General features: G+C 38.3%; 1 protein-coding gene across 1 annotated transcript in view; it reads right to left on the reverse strand.

The window, feature by feature from the left end:
- The window catches only part of SYT10 (synaptotagmin 10), a 54,409-nt gene extending 44,516 nt beyond the window's left edge, over window positions 1-9,893 (reverse strand). The window contains exon 1 of the mRNA XM_026502118.4: window positions 9,460-9,893. Coding sequence (XP_026357903.2) covers window positions 9,460-9,610 — 151 coding nt within the window. The 5' untranslated portion in view covers window positions 9,611-9,893. The remainder of the gene's footprint in view (window positions 1-9,459) is intronic.
- Between the last annotated feature and the right edge of the window lie 9,948 nt (window positions 9,894-19,841).

The following is a 19,841-nucleotide window of genomic DNA, read 5'->3' on the forward strand; positions in this document are numbered from 1 at the left end:
CTGATATGATTGGGAAATGATACCTTGCTTTAATTTACATTTTCCTGATTAGTAAGATAAAATGGTTCTGTTTAAACTCCTAATTTGTAGCTAATGGAAACCTATTCAGAAATTGAAATAATTCCAAGTTTTTAATGCTATTTAATTATAAGAATAAAAATTAATTTGACATGCTATTATACATAGATATTAATATTTTACCTCATTTTCCAGTTGCTTATTAAAGCAACCATTGAATATATTTTCCATTTATATTCCATTGATGAAGAATGTGATCATACTTTATATTTTGTAGTTTATTTTTACTTTTTAATCGTTCATTAGCCCCATAACTTGAAGAAAAAAAGAAAAAATATATGAAATGTGCTTTCTGATTATTAACTGTGGTTTTAAATGGAGGAATAAATACTACAATTATGTATTCATAATCTTTATGTATTTTTGGCTCCATTTACATTATATTTTTATGGACATTTTAACTCAGTTAATTTCTTCAACCTGCTAATTTCTACCCAGGTGGAGCCAAAAGCCAAGAGATAAGGAAACTGCAGGACAATGTGGGGTAGGGACAAGGCTGTAAGTAGTTTTCAGTCCACAGCTGAAAATGCCCCCCACCTTACTCATGGACATTAGAGAAATTATACTCTACCCACAAAAATTTGATGACATTCCTTTATTCCACTGTTCCTAAGTGATGGGCTTTGGCATCCTCACAAGGTTGCTCTCATCTTAGGAAAAAGTCCTGTGGAAATCTCTGACCGTAATTCCATTTTCCCTACTGCTGACAATTTTCTTTCTAAAATCACCATCTGGTTCTACCATTTCGGGGACTATGAAATACTAAGTTACTTGTGAAAGTGAAAATTTGTGCTATCAGTAATGCCAGGGAAGCAGGAAGAAACCAAGTCCTGTCCTGGCAACTAAGACGTATGGTCGCCTTACCTCTCTTCACCTAACATCCTTCCAGGTCACCTCATAACCATCTGGGATAAATCCAAACTTCATAAGGCATTACACAGCATCTTTGTGATTTGACCACTCAGTACTGACCAGCTTTATTCTTCTGCCACTTTCCCACCCAAACTCCTTCCCCTGACCACATGTTACTGTCTTATGATTTTGTTCAGGCTGTTTCATGTAGCTCCAATGCATTTACTTCCTCTCTTTGGCTGCCTGGCAAATTTGTATTCAACAATCAGATCCAATAGTACCTCTTTCTTGACACTCTCTGCCTCTTCCCTTCCTAAGGGCTTTGAAAGCACACCCACCACTGTAACACTACTATTATAATAACTGATTGGCTTCTAATCCTTTACTCCAAACTCTGGGACATGATGAGTTTCAAAAATTATTATTATTTTCTTTTGGATATTAGAAAGGCAACATGGTACACATTATCTGGGATAACATCCAATAACCAAACACATCAATATATCTATAATGAAATGTATGAATTAGTCACATTGAGTGGGATCACTGAAGATCGTAGCTTAATGCCAAGTCAGGTAAGGTGTTGGTGCCAAAGTGCTACAATTTTCAAAATAATTTTCAGTTTTCAGGGTTTTGAGGTTTCATTATTGTGGATAAAGAAAGAGGGGGAATAAAACTCAAATCAGCAACTCTTATTCAAAGAAAGCTGAGGAAAACTGTCTAGGATAAAAATTTGGAATTATCTCAGAAGTTAACCTATTTATCCTATTCATATGGTATTACCGTTGACCCTTGAATAAGGAGGGGATTAGGGGCACTACCCCCACAGGTGAAAATCTCCATATTAACTTTAACTCCCTGAAAGTTTAACTAACTTCCTTCCTTTCTTTTTTCTTTTTCCCTTTCTTTCTTTCTTTCTTTCTTTCTTTCTTTCTTTCTTTCATTTTATTTTTAATTTTAAAAAAAGATTTTATTTATATGAGAGAGAGAGAGCACAGTGAGGAGAGGGGCAAATGGAGAGGGATAAGCAGACTCCCTGCTGGGTATGGAGCCCCACCCACATGGGACTCAATCCCAGGACCCTGAGATCATGATCTGACCTGAAGTCAGAAACTTAACCAACTGAGCCACCTAGGTGTTCCAATTTTTTTTTTTTTTTAAAGTAGGCTCCATGACCAGCATGAACCCAACCCAGGGCCTAAACTCAGGAGCTTGAGATCAAGACCTGAGCTGAGATCAAAAGTCAGATGCCTAACTGACTGAGCCACCCACGTGTCTCAAAAACTTATTAATAGCCTACTGCTGACCAGAAGCCTTGCCAATAACATAAACACTTGCTTAACACATATTTTATGTTATATGTATTTTATACTACATTTTTACAATAAAGTGATCTAGAGAAAATACAGTGTTACTAAGTAAATCATAGAAAGGAAAATACATTTAGAGTACTTACTGTACTATAAAAAATCCACATATAAGTGGACCCACACAGTTGAATCCCGTGTTGTTCAAGGATCAGCTCTAATATTATAATAGGGCATAATTCGGATTGCTATAACAAGGGGCCAAATTAACAGTGACTTACACAAGGGAGAAGTTTATTTCTGTCTTGTGTAATTAACTGTCCCAGCATGAGCAGGCCAGGGCATACACATCAGCTTCGAGGTGTCTAAAATCCTGGTTTCTTCTACACTTTTGCTTTGCTATTCAAAGGTTTTTGCCTTCTCCTTAAAGTCCAAGATGGCAAGTTACTATGTCCACATTCCAGGCAATTGGTGACAGAATAACAAGGGAAGGGGAAGGTGAGAGTATGTCCTTTCATTTTAAGAGCGCAGCCTGGAAGTAGTACACATCACTGCTGCTAACCTGCTGATGGTCAGATTGATTGATTGATTTTTAAAGATTTTACTTGTCAGAGAGAGAGAGAGAGAGAGAGAGAGCAAGTAGGGGGAGCGGCAGGCGGAGGGAGAAGCAGGGTCCCCACTGAGCAAGGAGCCCAATGCGGGTCTTGATCCCAGGACCCCAGGATCATGACCTGAGCCAAAGGCAGACACTTAACCAACTGAGCCACCCAGGAGGCCCTCCCCTATGTTCATGTGCAGTATGACAAATTGACATTTACAAGGTTTTTTCAATTGACTGTGATGTTGTCTCTATTCAATAACAGAATGTTAAAGAGTAGATCCTGACACAACTCAGAATCCACCTGGATGAAAGAAAAGTTAATATTGGTCTCCCCACCTCCATCATTCTACCCTTCTAGCTTTGAAGCATCACAGCACAATTTCATGATTATATAGTCATGTGAAATACACACACACACACACACACACGTGTGTGTGTGTGTGTGTGTGTGTGTGTATATATATATAGAGAGAGAGAGAGAGAGTTTTATTTTCTGATAGTCTACCTAAGTCAACTCTTACAACTTCAGTGGTTATTTAGGATATTTAACATTATAAGGAAAAAGAAAAATAGTTTATTATATAATAACAAGAATCCATCTCTTCAGTCAGGGATTCTGTTTCTAAACTTGGCCAGTGTTGGATATTCCACTAACAGAGAAAATTGGTATTCTATAAATTAGAAACAAGCAAAATAATTTACTGACCTTTAATAATAACACTTCTTATTAGGAGGTCTAGTTTTCTTTGACATCAGAGCTTTGTTAATAATGAGATATGTAGATGGTTGATAATTTACATTGCATACCCAAAATATGGCAGGAAAATAAAGCAAAAAAGGTTTTAATGTATTATTTTTCTAACTACAAAGTAATAAAAATAATTTTACTGATAATTTCATATCTGTTTTCATTACAGGCTTATTTATGGACATACAAAAGGAGCTATATTTATAATTATATCATTTCAAAGTTGTGCATTTTGGACACACTAATATCTTTTACATGATTTTACTGTTCAAATAAATCAGTTATATTTAGCTAAAAATTCACGAATAAACACTCATGTACACTTAATTGCAAATGCATTCATGTACTCAAGTAAGAAAAATGGAGAATGTTGTGTCATACTTGTATGATAATATATCTAATAAAAAGAAATTTTGGGACTTGGGTCATAATTACACTCTGAGATCTTATTAATACTGGCATCTGGGTGGCTCGGTTAAGGATCTGACTCTTGATTTCGGCTCATGTTATGATCTCAGGGTTGTGGGATGGAGCCCAGCATCATGCTCTGCGTTCAGTGGGGAGTCTGCTTCTCTCTCTCTCTCCTTTTCCCTCTGCCCCTCCCCCCACTTATGCTCATGAGTGGTTGCTCTCTCTCTAAAATAAATAAATCTTTAAAAAAAATACCTTCCAATATGCCACTAATTATAGCCAATAGTATTACAATAGTTAAGAGCCCATCTTTACAAACATTTGTTCCAGTGCTCTTCCCCCAGGAAATCTTCCTATTCCTACTTTTTGTTGAACCTAGGATAGGACCTAAGGAGCCCTGGGTTCTTATCCTAGTTGCATCATTACCTAGCTGTGATTCGAGGGGAAGTTGCTAACTTTTCCTGCCTTCGTTTTCACCACTGCAAAATGATGATTTCTAGTTCTAAGTGGTATGATTATTTTTCCCATGATACTTTCTACTTCGGCAAACAGGCTTTCTTTTACTATTATAAATTGGTATTTTAAATAGATAGTCCCACTTTTCTGGAACTTCAATAAAGTCAATACATTTCCTATGCAACTTACAAATTTAGCCACTGGATTTTACTTAGCTTTTCCTGAACACACTTTAGGGAAAGTCAATGGACATCCATATGGCGTTCAGTTGCTTTTTCATTAGTATCTTGCTCAGGTTCTAGATTTCAAATGCCTCAACTGCTCTAATTTCTGCCATTATCATAAACTACATATTTTGCATGCCTATCTACCTAGGATCCTGTATTGGACACTGGAAACACAAAGACACAAGTATATATAATATAGTTTCAGTGGAATTTGAGAATTATTAAATAGCATCCATCATTTTACAAATAAAGAAACTGGTTTCTTGAGGATAAATTTATTAATTCATTTATTCATTCTTTCATTTGTTCAATAAATATTTATTGAGACTCTAGTAGGAGCCACAGATTTTTCTAGGCACTGAGGACAAGACAGCAAACAAACCACTGTTCTCAAAGAGCTTATATTCTACTGACTTAATGTAAACATCACGTAGCACACAATTAAATTTTCAAAATATAGATATTTGTAATTGTCATTAGAGATTCCAATAAACATTTGTGATAATGTTTATCTTCTACCAGCATTTTGTAAAAAAGAAATCTTATAAGTGAACGCAAACATATTCCATTTGTTTTTTGCATAAAACAAAATAACAATGATTAACTTTTAAAGAAAATGAGACTTGAATGAAATGGGCAGCTATAATAAAATCATTCTTGTAAGAATCAGATTTCAGAAATTTATAGCTCATATAAAGAGAAAATATAGATCTTAATTTGTTTCAAGAAAAAAGGTTAAAGCAAAAAAGGTCCTGTCAATATTTCCAAAATATTGATATCTCAGAATTAAGAAAAATAGATGTTTGCTGAGACTGGCTTGGCCTTTGAAGGTAGTTGTTCATTTCCCTTTGGAGCAAATGAGACCAAGCATAATATGTATTGATAATCATGTAAAAATGAGACTAGAAATAGAAGGTGGCCATTCTTCATTGGGATGACAGTGTGGAGGAAGGAAAAAAATCCTCTCATACATCCTTCTTCACATTGGCCTATCTGAATTCATTATGGTTCAATTACTCTTTCTCAGACCTATAAGTCTTGAAGGAAAATTTCCACTATATTTCTAAATTGTAACTCTTTATACAACCATTAGAATGTGTAAATCTCAGTGGTGTAGTCATACAAGAATTATAAATTGACTGAGTAGTCATTTGCCTTGTGTCTGTAGAGAAAACCTGTGAAACACCCTTATTCATTTTAAGCCCTTATCATAGACTTAAAAAGCTTTAATCTCAGAGGAAAATCATGATATAATTTAAAAATTTTACTTAGCCATCTCTTTTATTAGTCAAGTAACTTCAAGGAAATTCTTTGATAGACCTACTTATCCCCACATCTAAGAAATTGAGGAACACGTATGAATTTAGAAAAAGTTGTTTAAACTTTTATTTTAGAATTTTTAGTTCCAAATTAAAAGTATAAAATGCAAAATTAAAACAATGATGAATTAAATGTTTATTTAAAATATTTAAATTAAGGTTAGGTCTATACAATTATGATGTGACTGTGCGCTTCAGTGGGTTTGATTAGTTATGATTTATGGGGTCTGCCTTTTAAGCAACATAGTTTCCTAAAACCTCATAAGCATTTGGGTATGGAACAGCAATTAAAGACTGACCAGCAATGAACCCAAATGGAATTCAAAATCTATCATGTATCTTAGTTACAGTATATCTGAAAAATAACATTTTAGGCGGATATAGTGTTTTGTATTTTCCCTAATCATCTATTATTAAATCATATTGTGCATGAAGATGAACTTAGTGGGTGACATGTCTGTGGGGTGGCGGGAGTATCAGTGGTAAAAAGAAGGCAAAAATTTTATTTTCTAAAAATTGCGCATGATGAACTTTCTAGTGTATGACTAATGTTGACATCAATAATGTCTCTATTAGACTATTCCAAGAAAGTAAACTAACTAGTGTTGGCAGATGTAACCTACTTCACAAATTTTATGAAAACGTGGGATTGGTCAACTTGATTGGTAGATCCTTAATGCCAATAACACCGCTGCTGCTTCTGCTACTGCTGTTATAGTAAAGAGTATGTTTTTTATTGGCATTTAAAAAACCAGTAGGAGAATATCTTATTTATATATGTGATTCATTAGTTCTTTAATGTAGAATGACTTTAATTGAGGTTAACAGAATTTCTCTCCCTCTACTCTTGTGTGAAGGAATCTAAAAATATACACGATCTGGAAGCTTGCAATTGTCACTGCAGCCTTTGGATAACTGACACCATATGGGCAGTGCTGATTAACATTCAAAGTAAATAACCACTGTACCATTCAATATCGATGTCCTCCTACCAACGTGTTTCCCATTAAATAAACAGTGAGTAGAAGGATCACCTACTAGAAGTGTTTTTATTTAGGGACCTATAATAAAGGACACATGTGCATAAGTTACAAGAAAACAATGTGAAGCTGAGTGGCTAATTAATACAAAGATTCAGTAAATAATATTTGAATCAATTTCACAGCTATCTATTGGTGTTGGGAGTTTATTTGCAGATTAAGTATTTTATTTCTAATTGTTGCATAGATTTACAAATGGAATATGTAATCTTATGCATCTTTATATCTCATATACAACCTAAAAGAATATCTTCTTTAGTGGTAGCCACTCAAAATATATTCATATATTACACCCCATTTGGATATATGTATATATATATATATTTCCCTTAACAGGAGAAAAATATTGATGTAATTGTTTTAGACTAGTTTTTCCCCATTTTTTCTTTCCAAGGGAAAGTCCAAAAGGAATGAGGACTACAACTACTTCTTGCAGTGCTTAGAACAAGTCCAAACCCTTTCTGCAATTCATATACTGTGTTTTACCTTTAGTTTATATGGTTGTGTACTTAGATTTACAAGCTAGTATGTGGATTCCAACCTTCACAAATTGTCCCCACTACCAGCCAATCTGAGACTCAGGAAACCACTACTTGGTGCGTGATCACAAACAGTTGGATCACAGCATCAACTGTTAAATGACCAAATTATAGGTCTTTAAATTTAAATACTCTAATTTCTTCCACTATACCCCCTTCTCTGAGTCTTATCTTTAGCACGTCTATCGCTAAAGACAGTTCAGAAGACTTTATCCAACAGCACCACAAAGGACTTTTAAGGTCACACTATTCTGAGTGTTTATCTCATGCTTAGCAACCACACACATGATGCGCATACACAATATTCACCAGTCCCTTCCACCAATAGTTGTTTCATGCATTCCTAGGAATTAACACCCACGGAACAGGAGATAAAGACTTGTGTCTGTATATTCGCAAAATGTCTAAGTTCCCAGCATGTGGACAGCACCAATTATGTTATCAGTCTGCTCCGGGTCCAAGTAGCAGCATCTCCACAGGTTCTGCCAACTGCAGACAGAAAGAAACCTCTCTTGGTTCCTGTTGCCATGATCAGAGAATTTGAAAATTCCGAAGATATTCCATTTACAAAATTGTATGTAAAACTAAACCGCATCTATCCCCCCCCCCCCCCCAATTCCTCTCCCTTTTCTTTGGCGGTGGTGGTGGGCAGGAGAGATTCACTAAGTGTGCCCTCCTGACCTTCTTCCCAGACTTCCCAGGCTTTCTGCAGTCGCGCTCCACCCGAGTTAAGTGGTCCAGCTCTCACTTGTTGCCCTGGCTACCCTCAGCCCACGAAGCCCGCCAGGAGAGCACAATGACAGGAAAGCTAAGGGAGAGAAATGAGACCTACAGCAGGAATGGCAATCTTCCAAGCTGAAGCCGAGAACTCCGAAACCAGTGTTTGTCTCCCAAAGCAACAAGTGACCCTCACAAGGGGCTCTTGAAACCACGCGGCCCGCAACTCTGGAGTCCTTCTAGTTCCTTTGAACAGCAGAACAGGCTGCACAAACCAAACATTGCGCAGGTGGTTAAAACCCTACCCAAGCGTGACCAAACAGTGGTTCTGATACGCACCCCCCCCGAAAAATCTGTCGCCTGAGGCTTCTTTCCACCTCCAGATTTCTGACGGTCAATGTCCTTTTCCATCCCACCCCATTTCTTTACAAGTTTCCTGAACGGAGAGGGAGGATGCCCGTGTGTTGTTGGGGTGTGTATGAGGGCATGTGCGTGGAAAAGATTTATATCTTTTCTCCTTATATGTGACCCGAGCCTTAGTTGTCGCCTCAAAAGAACTGGGATCAATAAGCCCCGCTGTTTTGCCAGCGTTGTCAAGAAGCCCTACAAAATCATATTTAATAAAGGGACTTGGACACTGTGAAAGCTCGACAGGTTGCAGCCGCTAGTTACCCCTCCTGGGAACCCTTCTGCTCCCGGAATCCAAGTCAGCCCCATTTGCAAGGCGGTTCTTCGCTTTCAAGCCGGGATTCTCGGGTCCGGCCCCTTCCCCAGGCTCGCGACCCGCGAGACGAGAGAGGGCAGCGCGAGTCCCGCGGGCGAGCGGCTCCCGCGGGCAGCGCTGGGTAAGCGGGCTGGGCGCAGCCGCCAGCGCTCTCCTCGCCACCCCGGAAGGGAGCCCGCAGGCGTGGGAGAGCGGCGGAGTGGGGGTGCGGAAGCCGGGGAACTAGGGACAGCGCGGCGGGCAAGGACCAGACCAGGGAAGTGGAAGAAGCTGGGCAGGCAGAGACAAGGACACAAAACCCGAACAGCCCACGCTGGAAGTCTCCAGGAGCGGAGCGGAAAGAAGGAGCAAGGTAGGAAGGCGCGGCGTCTCACAGATGCCTGGCGCTGCGCGGGGTCCCGGCTGCGCGCGCGGAAGCGAGAGGAGCCCTTCGCGGTTACCTGTGCTGCTTCCGCCCTGGCTGCCCCTGTCCCGGGGGAAGATGCCCGAGCACTTCTCCCACTCCACCTGGCCCGCGAAGCACAGCTCGGTGACGATGTGCAGCGCCTTCTGGCACAGGCTGCTCACTCCGTCCTCCTTGTGGAAACTCATCGTTTGGCCTCTTACTCCCCAGTCAGCGGTCCTTTCCCCTTCCCGTTACCTCTAGGCTGGCCCCTTGGGCTCCCTAAGCCATCGCCCGCCCGCGGGGAAATGGGCGGGAGAGTGCGCTGCTCAGAGGCGGCAACTCTTAGGAGCCGCAAGTTATCCCCATGGCAGGAGTGGAGGGCGCGGGGGAAGGCGGAGAGGCTGGGGCGGGAACCCGCGCGAGGCGGTGGCGGCGAGGTTTGCGCCAACTCTCCCGTCGTGTCTGCCAGTCGCGGCGAGCTGGAGAGAGAGACCCAGCATGGAGTGCGGAGGGGAGGGGGGGGACGTAAAAAAGCCTAAGCCCTCGGCTCGCTAGAACGGCCCCCTCCTCTTCCCAGCGCGTTTGTGTTTCTGGCCGGTGTCTGGCGGCGGCGCGTCCAATCGCAGCCCGGCGCGAGCCTTGACGACTCCTGGCGGTGCCCGCAGCGCCCCCTCCCCCTAAGCTGGGGATGGAGTTGTCCCCGGAGGAGGGGCGGCCCCGCGCCCCTGCTGGGGCCCCTGCTTAGGCTGGGGTACTCAATGCAGCGAGGCGGGGGTTAGAGAAACCTCTGTTTTCTCCGTGCTTTTCCCAGTCTCAGCCCGCCCCACCCGAACCTCAGCCCTCTGCCTCTCCAACTCCACTACACATGTGTGCTGCTCTCTCTGGTTTCTCCGGTTTTACTTTTCTGAAAAGTCATTTCAACTGAACACAAACTGAAAAAGTTAAATTTAAAGAATGAATAGATGAATAATCAAGCCAGACGTCTATACAGAAAAGAAATATGTGACTGGAAAGCATGTTTAAAATGATTTCTAATGATGATGGTTTAGAGACAAAATTTAATCTGAGATTTCTTTTTATTGCTATCACTGAAATTCACCGTAAGGTTCATTTCCTATTTACCCAATTCAGTTTTTCTTTATGCATAAATGCTGTGATTAGTCAGATTTTAATTTATTGCCTTTGATCTTTTTAAAACTCTCAGGTACTGCGCAAAACGAAATGTTATTTGTATTAATATTCACTGTCGATTAATCCGTAATTGGCAATTGAGAATGCATAACTTATCTTCCTTATCACTTTTGCACGGAAATACTGAAAACAAGGCATGGGTGTTAAAGGGGAAGGGAGTGAAGTTCAAACCTGTCACACACACATCTGTGCTTAACCTTGAAGAGATTGCTTTCAGGTCCTTCTTTCAACCCGTGAAATGAAGGGCTGGGACTCTCCTGTTCTTATAATTCTCTAATGCAAATGGGTGAAAATCATTCATGGAGCTACAACTACAAAATAATGTTTAATAAGTGTGTGCCACAAATTACAGTAAATGGATTTACGATATTTTTAAATTGTTTGAGACAGTTGGATACCCTCTTATAACCTGAAGATTGATTTAGCCTTTATTAGTTGGGGATCTTTATTTTTGAAGTGGAATATCAGAACCTTGTTAGCATATTTATACTAGTAGAGTAAGTAATCTTATTTTAAACTGCTAGGTAGTTTATGATAAATTATTTCCTGTGTAAGGACCCTATGCTAAATTTACTATAAATACTAGGCATAGCATCCCAGTAGCTAAGCATTCATTAGTTGAATCATTTTGACCTGATTCATAGGACAATTGGTATAACTAGGACTATTTTTATCATGAATCAAGACAAACTAAAATCTGCAGGCCTCATTTGCTTTTTATTTTTATGCACATTGATTTGGATGGATTTTAGATAAGATTGACTATTTTGAAATAATTTCACTATCAAAAAATATTAACTATCTACTGTATCTTTGAAACAAAGTAACACACTTTAATAGGGCCCTTTCCAATTGTCCTTGCCTTCTAGTCCTCTACAGTCTAGACAGATCCATATAAGACAACCTGAAATGCAATGCTGTTCTTTCATATTTACTGTATGAGCAAGCTGTTATGTGGGAGTCCAAATGAGTAATTTATCTCTATACTACTTGCAGACTCTAATTGTTTAAGTGGAGTAATGCAGGTCTCTCCCATGATCCTCTTATGTTTGATTTTGGTGTTAAATATTATTAGGTAAATAAATTCTGAAAATAACTTTCCTGGTATTTGTTTATGCTGTTCCTGGCCTGTTGTTACTCATACCTGTGTTTCCATAACAAGCAGAGTTAATTTTACTTGTATATTCATTTTTCTGAATTTGTATGAAATATTTTTGCTTTCATCTAAAATTAATACCCTAAGGTTTTGATTTTTCCCCTTTGTTCTTTAGACCATCTCATACAGCTCATTAGCAGGTGAATCAAACCAGTTTTTTCTTGTCACTTATTAACAGCTCGGGTAAGAGGTGTGGGAAATGTAGAAACTGCATTCAAGGTCACTATTTTCAACGCGGAAGGATAAGATGACAAGAATTTCAATTTACAATCTTTAAAAAATGTTTGGGAACTATTTCAACTAACAAGAACCTACCCATCAAGTAATCTAAGCAATACAGATTTGCATTTCTCCATCCATGCTCTGAAGGAGTTGCTGAAATAGTAAAGGAGGGGAGAGCAGGTTAGACTGATTTTACTAAGCACCAATTGCTATACTAAGTGATAAATGAGGCACTGATAGTCAAAATATATAGGTAGGTCTCTGACACAGCTTCCTTCTGAATGATCTCTGCATTAAGTAAGTAAAGGAGGAATTGATACGGAGTTGAAGAGCCCGGAAGTACTCACTCCCATCCCTATAAGCTAAGCCAGCCTCTTGAGAGGTAGTTTTAAACTGTCAATACTATGATTTCCCTGCTTATTTAATCCTCTCTCAATTCTTTTTCCCCTTCCCATGGATCTTTCAAAATCTGGAGGGGAGAGAGTTAACTTCTTAGGTAGAGATCTCCCTAAGGTAAGGGGAATTTGGGAATCATTCCTGAGACTATAATTTCAAATATTACTTGACCCCCATATCAGGTCAGGCACTAAGAAGCTGGGTAAATGAGGAAATCTCAGAATAGCTGAGCTTACTCTGAATGAAGATCAGAGACAAGTATTAAATTGTAATTTACTTAAAACTTTCCTACCTAACTTTTCTGTGTTCTACAGTTCAGATTCATATGCGCCCAATTCTAATTGCTTGTACATACTTGGTCTTGCTCCTGTATTCCTTAATTTGGAGAGTGACATCACTACCCACTCCCAACTGGTAAGATGACCAGACTTCTGGTTTGCATGGATGGGTATTGCTATTGAGAAGTGCATTTCTATTCTGACTCCAGATCCTTTGATCAGCCTTATTCATCACTCTGGAAGGTTTGGTGTCTTCCCTCGTTCCAGCGTGTTCATTTTGTTCATTCATCCTGATGGATACTCTTTGAGCACTTCAAACAGGCAGTTTTGATTCCTTCATTTTGAGAAATTCTTTTTTTTTTTCTTAAAGATTTTATTTATTTATTTGACAGAGACAGCCAGCGAGATAGGGAACACAGGCAGGGGGAGTGGGAGAGGAAGAAGAAGCAGGCTCCCAGCGGAGAAGCCTGATGTGGGGCTCGATCCCAGAACCCCGGGATCACGCCCTGAGCCGAAGGCAGACGCTTAACGACTGTGCCACCCAGGCGCCCCCATTTTGAGAAATTCTAATGATTTATTCCTTCAATAATTCTCTGCCTTCTGTTTTTCTATGTAGTTCCTGTCTGGAACTCCTTTATGTTGAATTTTTGACTGCCAGGGTGGAATCTTTAATTTTCATTTCTCTTCTATTTTCTATCTCTATCACCCCCTACTCCTTGTGCTCTAAGTTTTGGGAGATTTCCTTGGCTTTCTTTTCTGAGCCTTCTCTCAAATCACTACAATTTCACCTATTATAGTTCTAAGATACATATACTTTTTCACTTACTGATTGTTTTGGTTACTTATTTCTTGGATATATAGTCTGTGCTTATTTATCTGACCATATTAATTACAAATTTTTAACTACCCCCCACCCCACTTCTAACTTGTGTCTTTTTTCTCTGAATAACTTTGTTTTGTTTTGTTGTTCTTGTAAAATTTCCTCAGCTGTTTGCTCCTTTAAATAACGAAGTATAAATATTCACCACTAAGATATGGAGTTGAAGCTCCAAGTGTATTAATAAGGCTTATAACTAGGGGCTTTACTGCGGGGTGACTCAGGGTATTCTGAATTGGAGCACCCCCAAATATCAGAAAGGGACTATCTAATCTTTTGTTAGGGATATGGGGGATAATTAAAGTCTACCTGCTTTTATTTTCCAATCTGGAGCCTCTCATGGTTCTGGCCTCTTCTAGTTCTGGTGCCTTAGGTCTGGAGCTTTTCTAGTTTGGTGTCTCCAGGGAAAAGCTATTTCACTTGCACGTTTGGGGAAGGGCCATCACCTTACCAGAGGAGTTGTATGGATGGAGACTTGAGCCTCCGGACATCTTCAGAGTGACACTGCCTGCGTTGTTAGCCTTTCTTCCTCCTGCCATCCTCTGCGGAGTCAGGGCGAGGCACATCCATTTCCGAGTTTTTCTGAGACTCTGTGAGGTGAAGCGCTAGCTTCTCATTGCCTCTGCTCTGGGGGTTTCAGCTCCCTCTGCTCGGTAAGGCAGCCACACTCCTTCACCGCTTCCATCTTGTAAACCCTCTGACAGCTTCTGTCCTGGCGTCATCTCCTGTGTCCTTCCCTATTCTTTCTGTCCTTTTGAGTTTATAGCTTTTTATTGCTGTATTGTCAACTCAGTGTCTTTTCAGGACAGGCAGGAACACACGTATGTTTTTAATCCATCGTGTTTAACTGTTTAAAAAGGCAATTCTGATTTATGTCACTTCCTTGAACGGGGCCTGTAGAACCCTGGCTGCTCTGGCCTCCACTTGGTTTCTTTGTTCTTTTCTGAATTCTTTGACTTGTGTTTTCTTTTCATTCTCTATTTCTCCTTTGTAGCACATAACATAATTTACATTAAATAATTAATTTGATATAAACTGGTAGGTAGAGAACCTTTCCTCCCTCGTCACTGCTCCTTTCCAGGAGCCTTCACTGTGCTGGCAGTAATAGTCACTCAATAATATTTGCCGAATAGATCAATTAATGTGTGTCTTTTGTTAATCCTCTTTCCCTCTAGTTATCAGAAATAAAAGCCTTTATTTACTTGTTTAAGAAATACCTGGGTATTTAGAAACTGGGTATAGTAGAAACTGATAAACTGTTCTATTCCCAGGGAAGTTGAGAGAAGTGGGAAGAGAAGGAAGAGTGACTGATAGTAGTGGAATATGTCCTTTGAGAAGGAGGAAGATGGTTATTTGTACCTTAGGAACTGACACTAACTTTTTGAATACCTGCTTTGTACCAGGTCTGTTATGTATATTCTATATGTGGTTTAATAATAATCATCATCATGATCGTTTCTGTTTGAAGTGTAAGCTGTATAGAACGAAATGCTTTGTAAGCTAATTGTTACAGTAACTCTTATATGAACTCACATAGAACAGTGATAGGTATAGCACAAGCCTTTATACGCATATTAACCTCCTTAATTCTTTTCTTTTTTTCTTTTTAGAGTTGGGGGGAGGGCAGAGGGAGAGGAAAAGAGAGAATCTGAAGTAGGCTCCATGCTCAGTGAAGAGCTGGACGTGGGGCTCGATCTAATGACCCTGAGATCATGACCTGAGCCGAAATCAAGAGTCGGACGCTTAGCCAACTGAGCCACCTAGGTGCTCAGGTGTTGTAAGAATTAACTTACTTAATTCTTACAACAAGCTTGTGCGATAGGGCCTATTATGTTCTCATTTTATAGGTAAGTAAACTGAGCCACAGAGATGTTAAGTAGCCTTTCTTAAGCTAAATAGCCATTGGTAGTAGAGCGTGGATTCAGACTAATGCATTAAGATTGCAGAATTTAGGTCTTAACTATTGTAGTATGCTACTTCTTATCTATCCTTATGACATGCTTATAGGATGGGCAGGATGAGATTAAAGGACAGCTATAATTGGTAAAAATGTATAATGATAAATTATGACTTTTATCTACTTCACATTAGCAATCAGTCCCTGCCCTACTGGTTATGCCATTTAAGAACTTAGAATGCATTTTGTCATATTCTTCTCCTCTCTCATATAATTAAATAAGTATATGGGTGGACATGTGTAAACATAGGTGTTCTGTCATTGTTTATTTTCCAAAAAGGTGCAGTTTTTGTCCAACTGTCATGACAATATCTCTAGTCTCCCTGGGTAGCTTTAACTAATTATTTTAAATAGCTATAAATTATTCAATGTGATGATATACCATAATTTATTCAACTATTTCCCCACTGATAGGAATTCACTTTACTTTTAGTTATTTACCACTGTGGCTCTCTCTATAGAGTAGCAGTGTATGTTCTGGTGTATACAGCATGTTGCAGTAAACCTCCTTGTAATATTTACTTACCTACCAAGAATTTTATTTATTTGATCTAGATTCCCAAGGAAGAGAATTCTGATATATGAAATCACATTTAAAATCACCTTTCTACCAGGAATATACATAATATTATGTTTCTTATCTGTTGCTTAACAAAAATAGATGTTACAAATTCTTGCCACTATTTTGTGTGAATTTTTTCAGACTTCACTAAAAAACATGAATTAAATGGTCATATGTATACATTTTTGTAAATTTTTATCTATATAATAATTTTATCTCTATATAAATGAAGTTAAAGTTTAAACATTTATTTTCAATTTAAAAGACAAGAATATGGGGATAGCAATTACTTATCTTTTAAATTAATAATTTCAGACCATAGCATGTATCAAAATCACCTGGAAGGCTTGCTAAACCACAAACTGTTGTGCCCCACTCCCAGAGTTTCTGATTCAGTAAGTCTGAGGTGAGGGTCTGAGGATATGCATTTCCAAGTTTCCAGGTGACAATGCTGCTTGTCCAGGGACCACACATTAAGAATTATTGTTCTATGGAGCTTCTTTATTTTTTTTTTTTAAGATTTTATTTATTTATATGACAGAGATAGAGACAGCCAGCGAGAGAGGGAACACAAGCAGGGGGAGTGGGAGAGGAAGAAACAGGCTCATAGCGGAGGAGCCTGATGTGGGGCTCGATCCCACAACGCCGGGATCACGCCCTGAGCCGAAGGCAGACGCTTAACTGCTGTGCCACCCAGGCGCCCCTATGGAGCTTCTTTAAAATCAAGAAGTAGGGGCACCTGGGTGGCTCAGTCAGTTAAACATCTGCTTTCAGCTGAGGTCATGATCTGGGGATCCTGGGACTAAGCCAGGAGCCTGCTTCTACCTCTCCTTCTGCTGCTCCCCCTGCTTGTTATCTTTCTTTCTCTCTCTTTTACGCTCATAAATAAATTTTAAAAATCTTCAAAAATAATCAAAATAAAATAAAAAAGTATTCCTAAGAGTTTACACCAGAAGTAAGTTCCCCGGTAATCATACCTGGTCAGTTCAAAATAACCAGTCTAAAATAACAAAAGTTTGAAGGTGTTAGTTAAATTAGGTCGAAAACCTTAGTTTTGGTCTAAATTCCATCGTTTGTCGACTGTGTGATATACACTTTACTCAAACTCTTTGAACTTAGTGTTTCTTTTTTAAACCTTAGAATGATACTGTGTTTTACTTTCTATCAAAGGATTGTCCTGAGGCTCAATACTGGCAACAAATATGAAAATGCCAAAAAAAAAAAAAAAAAAAAAAGCTATCAAATGCTATGCAAATACAAGTTATCATCATCATTCTTTGGATTAGAATTACTTGGTATGTAAACCATACAAGTTACAATTTATCATTCCTTGTCAAGGCTTTTCTCAATCTGACATCTCATTCATCAATAAAACAGTGGAGACCCACAGAAGCCTTAAAAAGTAACATCTTTCTCAAGAGATAAGTGATATATTACCTCACAAGCACACCCTTAACTTCCTTAAAATTCCTCTTTAGACAATGCTCTACTCCACTTTCTACTCATCGAGGAGGTTCCAGTTGTTCCACATCTTATTAGAATATTCTATCATCTCTGTAGCAATAGCCCCTCTCTGAAATTATCTTGATTGTTCATGTGTTCACAATCTATCTTCCCCATACTAGAGTACACACTCCATGAGAGCTAGATCTCTCTGACTTTTTTCACCCCCTACCTCCCCAGAACTGAGAACAATGATGGACGTAGTAGCAAGTGAAACAATGTAGCTTTTTAGGGACTAAGTGAAACTGTACTACAGCTTACAAGTAGGTTTTATCTGGGACTGACAAGTTTGAAATAGTCACTTAGAATGCACTATGCCAATTCTTAAGCATCAGAAAGTTGGAACTTTACTAGTTTTTTTGGGAAGTTCCAGAGGAAGGATATAGTGATCCAATGTTTTGTAAATCACCATGATTACAATTTATGCATTCATTGAACAAATACTCATGCAATTTATACCTGATAAAATTAACAGTTTATAAGTTTTTTAGCAACTTTTTAATTCTAAGACATATCCTTGGAAGAAAGCGTGCCTAGGAAAAAAGCAATTCTAGTTTGGTACACTAGAACCAACTTTCCTAATATCAGGTACACTTTTTCTAGCAGAAAAAATGATAAAGTTGTTGTGTCTACTCTTGGGAGCAGAACTAGGTTAAATGGTGTAAATTCGAGGAAGATAACTTTGGCCGAATATTAGAAACAACTTGCTGATGATCATTATTATTCTCATAATATTTCAATTTTAATTTGTTGAATAAGTTTTCTGCAGAAGCATTTGTAGCATCCTTGGCTCTAGTTAGTGCTAGAACATAGAATGTGCTTATAAAATAAGGAGCATACCGTTTTTCTGAATAGTCGTTTTTATAGGATTATCACTAATTTTCAGAATGTTACATTTACTCAATATTTTGGGATTGCTTCCTTATGGACTGACTTCAAAATCAACTCACACGCAACCAAGAAAACCAAAGAACTTCAGATTAACACCATTTTTTAAAAACCTAAATTGTAGTAGTGTAATTTGATTAAATGTTTTATTTATCAATGTTGAATACTGGCTGCTTAATGTCAACTTAAAAAAAATGAGATCCAAGATTCTTCCATAATAAAAATATTCAACAAACTAGGAATAAAAGAGGACTTAAGTTGATAACAAACAAACAAACAAACAAACAAACAAACATGAAACACCCCAGCTAACCCCACACTTAACAGTGAAAGACTGAAAACTTTCCTCCTAAGAGCAGGAACCGATAAGGATGTCCACTCTTGCCATATCTATTTAACATTGTACTGGAGGTTCTAGCCAGGGAAATTAGGCAATAAAATGAAATAAAAGGCATCCAGATTGAAAAGGGAGAAATAAAGCTATCTCTATTTACAAGGACATGATCTTCTATATAGAAAATCCTAAGGAGTCTGTATCAAAACTATCACAGCTAATAAGTGAGTTCTGCAAGGTTACAGAATACAAGACCAATATTTTAAAAGACTGTATTTATATACACTAGCAATGAATGCTCCAAAATGAAATTAAATAAGCAGTTTCATTTATAATAGCATCAAAAGAATAAAATATTTAAGAATGAAGTTAACATAAGCACAAAATTTGAACCCTGAAAACTGCAAAACATTGCTGAAAGAATTTAAAGAAGACTTTAATAAATGAAAAGTATCCTTGTGTTTATGAGTCAAAAAATTGACCTGCAGATTTAATGCTATCCATATAAAAACTGCAGCTGCTTTTTTTTTTTTTGCAGAAGTTGATGGAATGAACTTAAAATTTATAAGGAAATGTATTACACTCAGAATTACCAAAACAATCTTGAAAAAGAAGAAAGTTGGGGGATTTACATTTCCCATTTTCAAACCCACTGAAAGCTCTATAGCAATTCAGACAATGAGGTACTTGTATTGATCAATGGAATATAATTGAGAGCCCCAATGGTAAAAGAATAATCTTGTCAATAAATGGACTGGGACAACTAGTATCCGTGAAAGGATGAAGTTGAACCTTTTTTACACATCCTACACAATAATTAACTCATTGTGGATCATAGGCCTAAATATAGGAGCTGACATATAAACCTTTTAGCAGAAAACATAGGAGTATATTTTTGTGAACTTAGGTTAGATAATGATTTTTTAGATATGACACCAAAAGCTCAATCAACAACAACAAAAAATAAATTGAACTTAATGAAAATTAAAACTTGTGCTTCAAAGGAAATTATCAAGATAGTGAAAAGGCAATCTACCTGTTTGGAGAAAATATTACAAAACGTATATAATAAG

The sequence above is a fragment of the Ursus arctos genome, unplaced genomic scaffold (genome assembly GCF_023065955.2).
Source record: "Ursus arctos isolate Adak ecotype North America unplaced genomic scaffold, UrsArc2.0 scaffold_26, whole genome shotgun sequence".
NCBI classification, from domain to species: Eukaryota; Metazoa; Chordata; class Mammalia; order Carnivora; family Ursidae; genus Ursus; species Ursus arctos.